This window comes from Musca domestica, unplaced genomic scaffold, assembly GCF_030504385.1.
Source record: "Musca domestica strain aabys unplaced genomic scaffold, Musca_domestica.polishedcontigs.V.1.1 3, whole genome shotgun sequence".
NCBI classification, from domain to species: Eukaryota; Metazoa; Arthropoda; class Insecta; order Diptera; family Muscidae; genus Musca; species Musca domestica.
Genome location: NW_026712299.1, coordinates 16,533,245 through 16,547,688, shown reverse-complemented (window position 1 = coordinate 16,547,688; position 14,444 = coordinate 16,533,245). Strand labels below are relative to the sequence as shown.

Genomic DNA, 14,444 nt, shown 5'->3' with positions numbered 1-14,444 from the left:
TCACTTTTATTTTTGTCTAACCGATAACCCGATAATCTGGGTCCAGTCCCCCAAGAGGAAAACTCCAAACCCCAGCCTAAAAACCCCACCAACCCCTATGAGATGAAGAAATCTATAATAGATCCTAAATGAAACTAAAGATACCAATCAATCAAAATTAATCTCTTCTCTTACTCACTCTTAATCTCTCTCTCTCTGGCAAATTGAGGTAGTAGGTTGTATAGTAGTCTCACTAAAATTAACATACTATACAACGTGCTAGCTTTCTTTGCTTGACTAAAAGCAGCGAAATCCATAGTCTCGAAATCTCAGCGAATTCAATGGACCAGTGAATACCCCTAATGTGTGTGTGTGTGTACGAGCGTGTATGTGGCGTGGAGTGGTTCATAAGTTCAAACAAAATTAATAAATATTTATATTTAGTTAATGTTATCATGAGTTTATTGTTGAGATTTTGGTGTTGTAATTTCTTGTTGATAAAATTTTATTGCCATTATGTATGTGTGTGTGTCTGTGGTTGTGCGTTAAAATTTTTTTTTTTCAAAATATTAAAAAAAAAAATAAATTCAATAAAATAAAGCAACAAAAACACATTTATTTTTACTAGAAAATAGTATGGAATGTTTGTATGGCTGATTCCCTGAGACCCTAACTTGTGACTTATTATCACAGTTTCACAAGTTTTGATCTCCGGTATTGGCCGCAAGCTTACTGTTTAAAATTTTTTGCAATGTTCTTTTTTCTGAATTTGTTTAGAGAAAAATCCAAAAAAAAAACAAATATTTTGTTAAACTATTTTGTTTACTTTTGTAAATATTTTTATTAAAAATCCCCAACTTTTTATAAAATTAAAGTTAATTTGAAAATACAGAAAATATTTTTACTATTGCTACATAACCTCAATATATTTTAATATGGCATATTCTAATAAGGTATGTATAATAAAAGTAAAGTCATTAAAATCCGTGCATGCTTAGTTTTAATCCAATAGAGATCGGTTGGGGATAACGTGTTTTCACATTTTTAAACTATTTCTGATTGGATTATAAAGGCACATTTTTGAAGGAATACCAGAGCTAAAATTGAAGATTTCCAGATTTTGAAGAATTATCGGATACTTAACTATTTTGTTTTTTAGCAATATTTTACAAGGACTCTCATAACCGTTGATTTTTATTAATATTTTTTCATAGCCATAATCGTACATTTTTAAGCAATGTTTAAGCAAATGTTTAAGGATTATGGGTTACTACAGCTATAATTTTTTAACATTTGTTTAAGGATTATCCCATTATATTTTGAAGAGCAATCACAGCTAAAATTGTGGACTTTTGAAGAAAGTTATTTGAGGAACTGTCACATCTATTATAATGGATTTTTAAGAATATCTTTAAAGACTATATCAATTATAATCCTGGATCTTAAAAAGATTTGTTGAAGAACTGTCAGATATATAATCGTGGAAATGTAAAGAATATTTTTTAAAGACTATAACAGCTATAATAGTGGAATTTTAATAAAGGGTTCAAGTGATTATCACAGCGGTAACCCTGAATTTTGAGTGGAAGTGTTTTGAAGGACTCTCGCAGGAAGTTTTTTTTTTTTGAAAAATTATATACAACTACCTTTAATATTTGATTTTTATGGAAATTTTAAGGACCTTCAAAGTTGTAATCATGCGAGTTGACAGAGCTTTTTAAGGATCTCACAGCCATTATCGTGGATTTAAAAAAATATATTTGAAGGACTATCACGGCTATAATCTTGCTTTGTTAGACAAATATTTAGGAGGAATAATAAAGCTATAATTTTGGATTTTTAAATAAAGTTTTTTAAAGAAGATTTTGTAAGGACTATTCCGTAAGACTATCACAGAACTATCAAAAAAAGCTGTAAGTTCGGCCGGGCTGAACTTTAAATACCCTCCACCATATGGAATAAATTTGGTAATTTTCAAAAAAAAAAAAAAATCCTTTAAAAATTCTGTTAAAATCTTAAAAATACCAAATGTAGCCAACATATTAGGGTCTAAACGATGACGTGGATCTGCATGGGCAACTTTTGTCATAAGCCATAACAATATTTATATGCAAAACATGAAAAAATTAAATAAATAATAAATGAAATAATTCCGATGAAAAATAAAAAAAATAATCAAAATACCGAATATGGGGAGTTACCGTAATAGGGGATCTATTTAAAGATGTGGACCTGCACAGAGAATTTTTTGTCTTAGGCTGTAGTATCCATCACGAACTTCAAGTACCGGCGAATAATGTCGCTAAAATCATCAAAATACCGAATATAGGGACGTACCGTTATATGAGGGCTATACGAAGACGTGGACCTGCAGACAATTTTCCGTCTTAGGCTGAAGTATCCATTTCGAACTTCAAATACTAAATTTAAAACAATTCCTGTGTAATCCAGCTGAAATCATAAAAATGTCGAATATCAGGGGTATCTTTATATGGGAGCTATACCAAAATGTTGACCTACGTCACCCATTTTCAATCTCAAAAGTCCTGCAGGCATATAGGAGGATTTTAGTTAATCAATATGTAGACCACATGTCGGTTTTTTGTCGCCTGAACTAGCATTGATTCTTTTCCTTTCTATAAGATAAATTATTATCTTATACAATTTTGACTTTTTGCCATAAACAGAGAGATGTGTGGCATACAGTTTTGAAAAAAATATGGGAATTTCATTTTTTTGTTGGCAATTTTGTTTATTTTAAAATCGAGGCAAAATATTAAATAATTGTTAAAGAAAGTGGAACATACTTCGGGCTTATTATTTTTGCAGTTTTTTCGTGCCTGTTTCTACTACCTGTTGCACCATAAATAAAAATTATCTTTATATCCGGACCCAGCTCATACACTCACTTGAAGAAAGTCTTTCGCTACAGTTCTATAAAATCTGCAGACTAACAATTGTATGAACCCAGTGGATTTTTTGCACATACATCATCCAACTGAGACCACTGACAATGTAGATGCGACTCATCCAAAGCCTGTATACAACTTCTACTTACATTTCCACACAACGATGGCCTAGGCCGTCAGACGAGTCCAAAATGTACCGACAATGTAAGCGAATGTTGGATTGGTCCGAAATCTACTGACATTGTAAGCGAAGGCTGGATAGGTTCGAAATGTATCGACATCCGATTCAGATGCAAGTGCGATGAACACATTTTATTTTATATTTTGTTTTGTTTTCTAATTCTTATGTGGATTTTGTTTCACAATGTAATGGTAATAGGACTCATCTAAATCGGGTGCTAGTTGTATGCTATTAACCACTGTTATTTCATTTTTCCTATTGACAAAATAGCATACATTTGGATGGGTATTAAATTGTGATGGCCAGCGGACTGCTGCGAACCTCTTTTCACCATCTACAATAACATTTCTGTTAACAACACACCTGAGTGTTATTGTGAAGCGACATCTACACTTGACAACTGAAAGTTTATTTCGCGTACATGCGCGCCTCTACATTTGGAAATGTAACATAAACAACTGGGCTGACATTTTTTGTTATATTAGCCAATCTTAGCACCATGTGTCAATAATCTGTTCGTTAAATCAAAGGTAGATGGCGCGATAACAGATAATGGGTTGTGTTACATTAACAGAGGGAAACCATGATGATGGTCGACCAGTTTGACGTATTGTAGAAACAAAGAGGAATAATTATACCCTACACCACAAGGTGGTCAGGGTATTATGTCTTTGTGCATTTGTTTGTAACAGGCAGAAGGAAACGAGATAGACCCATAGTTCCTTTTGATGATCTGCATAAAATCACATTTTGAGTCGATTTATGCATGTCCGTCTGTCCGTCCGTCGGTCTGTCCATGTATTTTTGTAAACAAAGTACAGGTCGCATTTATTGCCCGATCCAGATGAAATTTTGCAAAGATCTTTTGTTTGGCCCAAGGACGAACCCTATTGAAATTGGAGATAATCGGTCAAAATTTAGATATAGCTCCCATATATATCTTCGTCCGATTTGCCTTTTATTGTGCACCAAACGTGTAATATCAGCTCGAATTGTATGGAATTTTGCATATACACCCAAATTAGGCCTGAAAATATGTGTGCCAAATTTGATCGAAATCGGTTCAGATATAGCTATAGCTCCCATATATATTTTTCATCCGATTTGTTATTTTTGTCCACCGCCGCCGTAATATGCACTCTGTAACAACAATATTTGGGGAAATATATCAAATGCAGCTCAGAAATACCTTTGCTAAATTTTATCGAGATCGGTTCAGATTTGGATATAGCTCCCATATATAACTTCGTCCGATTTACCTTTTATTGTGCACCAAACGTCTAATATTTGTCCAAATGGGATGGAATTTGGCACTTACGACCGAATTGAGTCTATAAGCTAGTATGTCAAATTTGGTGAAGATCGGTTCAGATATAGCTATAGCTTCCATATATATTATTCATCCGATTTGTTATATTTGTTACCCACAACCGTAATATGCACTCCGTAACAACGATATTCAGGGAAATATATCAAATACAGCTCAGAAATATCTTTGCCAAATTTTATCGAGATCGGTTCAGATTTGGATATAGCTCCCACATATATCTTTATCCGATTTCAAATTAATTGTGCACCAAATGGGCAATACAATTCCGAATTTAAAAGATACAAATGCTTCGGCATATTTAGTCCTTTGAACTTTAAATTATAATCATAGCGTGTATGATTGAATTTTCCCATAAAAACTTTTAATTGTTATGTGGAGCTCTACTTAATTAGCAAAGTGGTGTAGGGTATCATAAAGTCGGCCCCGCCCGACTTGAAGACTTTCTTTACTGGTTTTCATTATGGTCTGGTGTATAGCATGGCAGAAGAATACAGGTAGATGCATGGTACCATGGTACAATGAAGAGAAGGTTGAAAAAATTGCAAGTATAGAGACTTGCCTGTTTGGCTTGTAATGTCAGAATTGGTATCAAAAAAATAAAAAATCAAACAACTTGTTGCATTTATTTTGAATAAATAATTGAAAACCGCGAAAACTGAATGAAAGGTCAACACTTCTTTTCAAAAGCAGGTTCTATATATCTCTAAAGGATTATTTCGCTACAAAAACTCTAGATTTTGTCGATGCATACGTTAAAAAAAACATTTTGAAAACACCCGAATTTGAATATTTTCTGAACAATTTTTTATTACTGAAACGAAAACAAATACATAAACAAATAAGATGACATATTAAGCCAAGAAAATAAAAAAAATTAAAATCATATTGTATCATAGCCCTACCTTGATATCATTGTACCATGGGTAGATGCATCAACGCTTGGGAGCATTTATATGTCGAAAAAAATTAAATGTTTTTTCAAATATAAGTAGATTTTTATATGTTTTCTTATACTACATCATTCGAAGGTTATTATAATCCGTGTTTTTCAACAATTTTTGCAAATTTATATAATTTTTCATTCAACATTTTCAGTTCCAAAATTGGTTTGACAGTTCATTGTCCCAGCAGCTGTGTCGACGCGTCTACCTATATTCTTCTACCATGGTGTATAGTTTGTAGCAAATTATCACAATCCTAGATATTATCTTTCAATTAGTATCAATTTTCGCAAGATGCTTTCGCAACTTACTCTTTTTTGTATCGAAGCCTTAAAATTAGTCAATTTTTGCAAAGCTCATATCTTTGTGCAGTTAGTTCGGAAATTTTGTTGTACAGTTTGGAATTTTATTCGGAATGCAATCTAAGAATATTCATTCTGAAGGTAGATAGGGGTTAAAAACTCTAACTCTCTGTCTAGCAGGGAGTCTCCACTTATTTTATTTTTATACCCTACAATCATATGTGTTGGTGGTATTGTAAGTTTGATTGGCCCTCGAAATATTGGTCCCAGGCCGATGATGTTCGCGATATATTCAGGGGTTCAAATGTACCAAAAACTGGAAAATGTTCAGATTTTGCAGTCGCTCTGCAGGTCTTAATTAAAGACCAATTCGCATGAGGTTATACTTTAGGACAGCACAGAATACTTGCTGTTTGGATGGACATGGGATAATATTTAGCGGACAAAATGGACCACAACTTGAATGCCTATATGCAAGACAGAATGCTTATATATAGGGCCAATGCTAAAAACGGACAAATTTTTGCAGGACTATGTCGCATTATTTAAAAAAAAAATCAACCTAAATTGGGAGGTTTCAAAAATATTATAGTGTTTTAGCGTATCATGTGGTTGTCAATATCGATATATAATGCGAAAATTTGGTCCAAGGTCTGGGACAGGTTTGAATCCCCTTTAACATACAGAATTGAGAGGGATATAGATATCTGATAACACTATGGCATAGAAAAATCCTTTTGGGAATATAAGGTCTTGCTTCGCATATTAAGAAATCTGATGATCAGATTCGCCGTGAGTCGAACATTCACTCAGATCGTATGGAGTTTTTGTGGAATATTTCATTCTTCTAAATTGATTATCAACCGCCCTACATTTCTGAGACATGAAAATAATTACCACAAGAAACCTCCTAAAAAAATTAATTTCCCATAATATTTTAGGTACGCTCCTCTAAATTATTTATTGGTTTCTTGAGAAATTTGGCAATAAATAATAATACACCGAAAATGTAAAAGTAAATCAGTTACGGAAGAAGTTGTTTTTTTGCGGGAGCACGAGATTAGTTTTCCGGAGATTTGGGACCAGAACCCCACAATCCTATATGACCCACAAATCGGGAATGTTTTAATACCATACACCACAAGGTGGTCAGGGTATTATGTTTCTTATGCATTTGTTTATAACAGGCAAAGGAAACGAGATAGACCAATAGATCCTTTTGATGATCTGCATAGAATCACATTCTGAATCGATTTATGCATGTCCCTCCGTCCGTCTACCCATGTATTTTTGTAAACAAAGTACAGGTCGCATTTATTGCCCGATCCAGATGAAATTGTTCAAAAATAATTGGTTTAATCCAAGGACGAACCCTATTGAAATTGGAGATAATCGGACAAAATTTAGACATATCTTCGTCCGATTTGTCTTTTATTGTGCACCAAACGTGTAATATCAGCCAAAATAGTATGGAATTTTGCACACACGACCAAATTAGGCCTGAAAATAAGTATGCCAAATTTTATAGAAATCGGTTCAGATATAGCTATAGCTCCCATATATATTGTTCATCCGATTTGTTATTTGTTAGGCGCTCTGTAACAACGATATTTGGGGAAATATATCAAATACAACTCAGAAATACCTTTGCTAAATTTTATCGAGATCGGTTCAGATCTGGATATAGCTGTCATATATATCTTCGACCGATTTGCCTTTTGTTGTGCACCAAACGTGTAATATTAGCCCCAATGGGATGGAATTTGGCACTTACGACCAAATTGAGTCAAATTTGGTGAAAATCGGTTGAGATATAGCTATATCTCCCGTATATATTTTTATATTATTTGTTGAATTTGTCCTGCATAGCCGCAATATGTACTCCGTAGTAAAGATATTCGGAGAAATACATAAAATACAGCTCAGAAATTCATTTGCAATTTTTATTGAGATCTTTGCAGATTTGGATATAGCTCCCATGCCCATGCCTCGGCAAATTTAGTAGAAATTGATTCAGAGGAGGATATTCCTCTCATATATAAGTTCCTTTGGACTATAAGTTATAACTATAAACATAATTGATATGATTTAATTCTCACAAATTCCCATAAAAAAAACTTTTTTTGTTATGTGAAGCTCTAATAAATATGTAAAGTGTTGTAGGGTATCATAAAGTCGGCCCCGCCTGACTATAAAACTTTCTTTACTGGTTTTAATTTCTCATTTAGCTCAAAAAAAAAATAAAAAAAACCACGTTTGGAATTGTGTACTGGATGTGCTACAAGAATGGCGTATCTATACCTATTATGAAAGCCAGAGTTACTACAGCAGAATGGAGGATTTGACTACTACCCTTAGGTGTTTTGTGCATATTAAATGTATTTTGTGTGGACATCATACCTTAAATATGATTTTACAAATTCATACTTAACATATAACTGTAATAACAACAATAAACATTTCCAACAAACAATTAAATAAACTCTTTTCAATTTTCCTAAGAATTATTTATTTTCAAAGCTTAAATATTACGAAAAAAAATTGTATAGATATATAATGTATATGTGTAAGCACGTAGATACGTTTGTATGTACTAGATATATAAGTATGTATGTATATATAGTAGATCATAGAAAATACCCTTAAATATTGGATACTTAAAGTTTTGATTATGAATTCTATATGTGTGTGTGTTTAGGTATGTAAGTATATAATGTATGTGTATTTATGTATGTAGATATAATTTAGTTTTATATTCGAATACTATAAATTAATATAAGGTATATTCTCATGTCTGTATGTACGACGATAGTCGTCGTTATTAAGTGATAATAAAACTATGCCTAGATTAGAATAACTATAAAAAATCAGTTTAAAGTTTTTCACGTTTTTTTGATATCAGAATAAATTCAGCAGATAGTTAGTTTTTAATTTAACTATGGAAACAGCTAACCAACAAGTTTTGTGTTTTGTTTGTTCTGTCTTTGGACGAAGTTACCAAAAATGGAGAGGTTGTTATGTAACATTTATACTATGTTGGGGTTGGGAATTCTTAAGAAGGATGCTATTTCCAGGAGTCTTTTTGTTTTGCAGTGATTGAAGCAGTTTTGTTTGTGGTGGGTTCAGCATTCTTCCTGTTTGCTTTTCCTAACCACCAGTTGAGATGAGTTCTCCTTCATTCCAAATAATGTTCTGCTTTTTAATTTTCTCTCAAAAATCTTGACTTAGTTTTGTTTACTTTTCTTTCCTAAAGATTCTTAACGATTTCTTAAGCGAATTTAACAAAAAAAAAAAAAACTTTCTTTTCTTCAATAACAATTTAATTGTTATGGACTTGTTTTGCTCTCTTCGAGATAGGGTTTCATCTCTGTGATAATAATTATAATTTTACTTTGGCCATTTATACCACCACCATTCTTCTTAGATGGGGTGATTTTCTTTACTGATGGGTACATTTATTGTCCTTGGATTTCTTTTTACGATCTTCACTTGAATTCGATCGTCGCGTACCTTGAATTGGCATGTAAGGAGGTGTGGGGCTTGAGTTTTGATCTGTAAATGAAAATCAAAAAAAGAGAATGTTAGTTAAATCTCATGGATCACATGTAGGAAGTATTATACATATATACCAAAGGCTTGTGTTTTGGATGTGGAGCTGTGACGTGAATTAACCGAGTCATGTGAGTGTATGGAATAGTTTTCAGATCTGAAAAGGAAGGAAGAAAAAATTACATAAGTTATTTTTATCGCGGAACACAAAATCACTCATACCTTGTCATTGAGTTTTGGGAATATCCCCCACTGTGCACCCCATTTGTTTGAATCGTCTCGCCACAAACATTCATGGATGCTGGCCTTAAACTTGTACTAGTCGCCAGAGGTTGTGTTGGTCCCGGGCGGCAACTATCGACGGGCAGTGTATAAATATCATCATCCTTTGCCAAACTAGCAACCCGAGCCTGTTGACTGACAATATCACGTTGAAGACTACCATTGGTTAGACAGCCATTTTGTGTGCGTTGTGTGTGTTTGAGCACATCGATGGGACTGGAATAGGCTTCCAAATCCAAGGGATCTTCTTGATCTTGCTGATGATATTGTTGTGGGCTATTATCCATGGATGACATGTGACTTTGTCGGACTGAACTACTTGTCGATGTCTGCATAACGTTGTCTGGATGTGGAAAGTGAACACCATTGCCATTCGCTAGATGGGGCTGTAATAATTGTGGTTCCTTGCCCTGTTGACTCTTGCGTTGTCTTGCCTTCTCTTTGGCACGTTTTGCTTTGGCTTTTTCCTGTAAGTGGGAAAAAAGAAATAATATATTAGACTGTTGTTATATAAAAAGGAAAATCAAAGGGGTTTCCATTAATAGGGTACATAAATAATCCACTACCAGTACTCGTAGTCAGGACTGTGGAGTCGATTCTATTAAAAATTATTATAAACTCATTTAATTCTGGAAGTTTTTTTCAATACGTCTTTATACCCTCCACCATAGCATGGAGGATATATTAAGTTTGTCATTCCGTTTATAACAATTCCGTTATACATTTTAGACCCCACAAAGTAAATATATTCTTGATCAGCATAAAATTCTATGTCGATTTAGCGATGTCCGTCCGTCTGTGGAAATCACTCTAACTTCCGAACGGAATGAAGTAGTTTGATAAAATTTTACTCAAATGTATATTATGTCTTCAAGACATTTGGTATTGAAAATGGGCCATGTAGGTCCACGTTTTGGTATAGCCCCCATATAATGGTACCTCACTTTTACAATATTTTGGTGATTTAAGCGACATTATTCACCGGAATTGTTTCAAATTTGGTATTTGAAGTTTGTAACGGATACTACAGCGTATGACAGAAAATTGTATGTGCAGGTCCACGTCTTCGTATAGCCCCCATATGAAGGTACCCCTCATTATTCGGTATTTTGATGATTTTAGCTACATTATTCACCGAATTTTTTATTCAAGTTTCGTTTTTGAATATTGTAATGGTTTAGGACAAAAGTTGCCTATGCAGGTCCTCGTCGATGTATGGACCCTAATATAACAGCAATATTCGGTATTATTAAGATTTTAACAGAATTTTTAACGAATTTTATTTTTTTTAAAGTTGTCAAAATAGTTCCACATGGTGGAGGGTATTCAAAGATCGGCCCGGCCGAATTTGCAGCTTTTTTACTTGTTTAAAATGAAAACTATATATAATATTTTTTAAAAAATCATAAATTTTAAATTATTTTCATTAAGGCCTCTATAAGGCATTCTTTGATTTTCAAGTCATAATAGGTTTTTTTGACAGCATACTTGGTAGTCAGATAGGTTAATGGCCGATTTCTATAGGCATTGATCTTCTTGCTGTTTTTTCATAAATTGGAATATTGTCTTTTGATAGCAAACTCGATTGTTAGATGGGCTTACTGGCTGACCTTATATAGGCCATGCTCAAGGCATGTATGACAATAATTTGACGATAAATTTAGTGAATTGAGCTTCTTTCCATTTCAAATCACAATAGGTTTTTTTTTGCAGAAAACTTGATCTCCATATGGGTTTACTGTTCGACCTTGCATAGGCCTTGATTTTCCTGCTGTTTTTTTTTTCAATCATAAATATATACAAAATGAAGATCGAACTCCACAGTTCTGCTTACAATTCTATTTATCAAATAACTACACCACATCTAAAACACACACACCCATATTCTAGTCGACGTATCCCTTGGAAATATTCCCGTTAGTGGTTCTAAACATAAATCGGATATGGCACGAGAAAAACTAAAACCCCGATTAATTGTTACTACACCGGGTCTCAGTATATCCCACGTAGTATAATCCATCTTGTTGGAATAGAGGTAGTAAAGCATTAAGGATAAAATTTAAAAAGTAGAACATAGGATTAGCATATGGAGATAGATATAGAAATATAACCGATAAGTGAAGCATATAATGCTAATAATAATATGCTAATAATGGGAAATGCTTTGAATGTTTTGGACTCTTAAGTGAACAATATGGGTCTATATGGATTCTATCGTACAACATAAACTTAACAATGGGGTGGTTGAATGACCATGTGAATGTCATCTGAGTAAAGGGTGCATCATCATTGGACCCTACTTCTTCAAACATGATGTGATTTGTGGAAACTACCGTAAGAAGATATCAGACTTTTCTTTTGCCAAAAATGTCAATTTCTAAAAACTTTCGAACTTCAAATATTCATAAAAAATCTGCAATTCTACCCCGTTTTCAGATATAATTTTTCATTTCATTTTAATTTTTGACACGAGAATTCCATGTGCAATTTGTAACATTTCACTTGTAATTCGAAAATTTAATTTTATTTGAAATTTTAATATGGAGTATAATTTTAAATAAAATTAGGGGAAGATCTTTTGGAATTGTCGAATATGTTTTTGTGGTGTTATTGTTATTAACAGTGTTTTTTTTTTATTTGTATTGCTTTTGGGCCTCATGGTGATATAATGGCTTTGGAAGATAAAATTTCATCATTATGGTATACTTTTTTTAACTGTCATGGTTTTCTTGTGGTAAATAATTTCAATGGGTCCCCTAATTATCCAATCAATTGTTATTTTTTATTTTCATTCCATAATTTGTTTTAATGTTTAATTTTATTTTAAATATATTGTAATAATATATGGTTAGAGTAGTCCATGTATAGATGTATTTGGAACCGTTCATGGCTCTATGGGTTAGGTAAATATATCTGTGAAAAGATCAAATAAAATTAGACATAAGAATCTCGAATTTCAATTGATATATTTCGAACTAAAAATGAAATTCTAGAATTACAAATGAAACTAAATGTATTGAATTACATTTTCAAGGCCATCTAATATTCTACCCATGACTGTAGTTCTGATAAATCCTTACAATCCTTGAATACCAGTCGTAAGTGCCTAAAAATTGATTTCAAAACATAAAATTGCAGCCATTTTTGTTGGATATGTGTCCAGGGCTTTCAAGACGTTTAAAAAAGGTCGCTATCGCTGCTTAATGGGAATCGATGTTGAATAATAGACGTCGAATTTTTATTCAATGAAAATTAAATAGAGGAAATTACATACCATTCAATAAGAAATTGTGACGGAAACCTTCTAAATACAAATACGTAAAAAAAAACAGTTAATTTCGGCTGGACCGAATTTTTTATACCCTCCACCATTTGGAAAGTAACTCATGTGAAAATATATCTGTAGTAAATGCCGAAATTCCAGGAGGTATGCGCCACTTCTAAATTTGGGAAAATCCCGAAAAACAGGAAGATACTTTATATGGGAGCTATGGGAAAACGTGGACCTGTACAGTCAATATTCTGCTGCAGGAGGTAGAATCCATTGTTAACTTTAATTACCGAATTTTTAGTTATTACGTTAGTAAAATCATCAAAATACCGGATATGGGAAGGTACCTTCATATGGGAAGACCTACGTAGGCAATGTTCTGCACCAGAAAATAAAATTGATTAGGAAATCTAAATACCGAATTTTATACATTTGCTTAGAAAAGTGTGACTAAAATCGTCAAAATATCGAATTTTGGGAGGTCCCTTCATATGGGGTCTATAGCAAAACGTGGAGGTATATTGACAATATTATGCCACATAAGGTAGAACCTATTACTAACTCCAAATACCAAATTTTAAGTTATTCCGTAAGAAAATGTGGCTGAATCGATAAAATATCAAATATCGGGGGGTACCTTTATATGGCGACTACACGAAAACGTTGACCGATAGGCAGACGGGAGAATGAAATCGACTTAGAATTTTAGGACAGCTAGTTTTTTCAAAAATATTCCCAAGTAAAAGGCTTTAAAAAATATTGTAGAATCAATTATTATGTCATCATCGAATATTTTACTCTGATTGATTTTAGCTTTAATTGGATTGTACTAGTTTTCCCTTATCACCTTTATCATGTACACCATAAAACCGGCTTTTCTACTTTTTGCTTATCAAAATGTTTTCTTTTCTTTTTGACGGAATAATTTCATACGAATAAATAAACTGAAATTTGAGCCTGCCTCTACAGGAAAATATCCATTTTAAGACTTCGCAGGTCCCCATTTTACATATGTTTATATTCGGCAGTTTAAATATTGAAGTCCACTGTGATAAGGATAATATGAACCACTATCGCAGCATATTTTAGTACCTCTCCGAAACCTTTTTTCTAATTTATAAATTAAAAACCTTGATAAAAACTTATTACTATTAAGATTTAGTAATTGTTCATTAGCGCCTAAAAGTATGCTCAAGAATTTATCATTTTCCACAATGAAGCTCAGACAAACTAAAGTAGTTAAGGTAGTTTTTGCTAATTGTCAATGACCTGTGTGCTAATAAATTATTTATCTAACATGCTCAAGAAACAAATATTCTTGGAAGATATATTTTTCTAAAAAGTAATAATACCCCCTACTACGTCTTTCCGAACAATGCGTCATTGATGTTACTATATAAAGTGTTCAAATGTTTAGTGGAATTTATGTAGCGGCGTAGCATGATTATCGACACATTTTCGAAAACTTCAGATGAACTCACCCTTTCTTGCAACATTTTAGCCAATTCTTTGTCTTGAGCTTCTATGGCCAGCATGCGATCACGTTCTTCCAGAGTCATGCCATCGCTAACTTCCATTTCTTGTAAGCGGCGAGCTAAGAGCTGTGATAAAACAAATTAAACATTAGGTTGCTGACTTATACACAAACAACTATCACGGCTACAAAATATTAGTACGATTTTAGCAAATGAACTGAGTTA

At 33.0% G+C, this 14,444-nt stretch overlaps 1 protein-coding gene across 5 annotated transcripts in view; it reads right to left on the bottom strand.

Annotated features, from left to right (window-relative positions):
• Window positions 1-8,127: 8,127 nt before the first annotated feature.
• Window positions 8,128-14,444, bottom strand: part of LOC101893188 (putative mediator of RNA polymerase II transcription subunit 26) — a 91,544-nt gene continuing 85,227 nt past the window's right edge. For 2 of the 5 annotated variants that reach the window (XM_059124562.1, XM_059124564.1), the window contains 5 exons: window positions 14,226-14,345; window positions 11,353-11,493; window positions 9,414-9,940; window positions 9,264-9,348; window positions 8,128-9,194 (listed from right to left, as the gene is read on the bottom strand). In XM_059124562.1, coding sequence (XP_058980545.1) covers window positions 9,063-9,194; window positions 9,264-9,348; window positions 9,414-9,940; window positions 11,353-11,493; window positions 14,226-14,345 — 1,005 coding nt within the window. In that variant the 3' untranslated portion in view covers window positions 8,128-9,062. The remainder of the gene's footprint in view (window positions 9,195-9,263; window positions 9,349-9,413; window positions 9,941-11,352; window positions 11,494-14,225; window positions 14,346-14,444) is intronic. The other 3 variants (XM_059124563.1, XM_020035432.2, XM_011292665.3) reach the window with 3 other exon arrangements.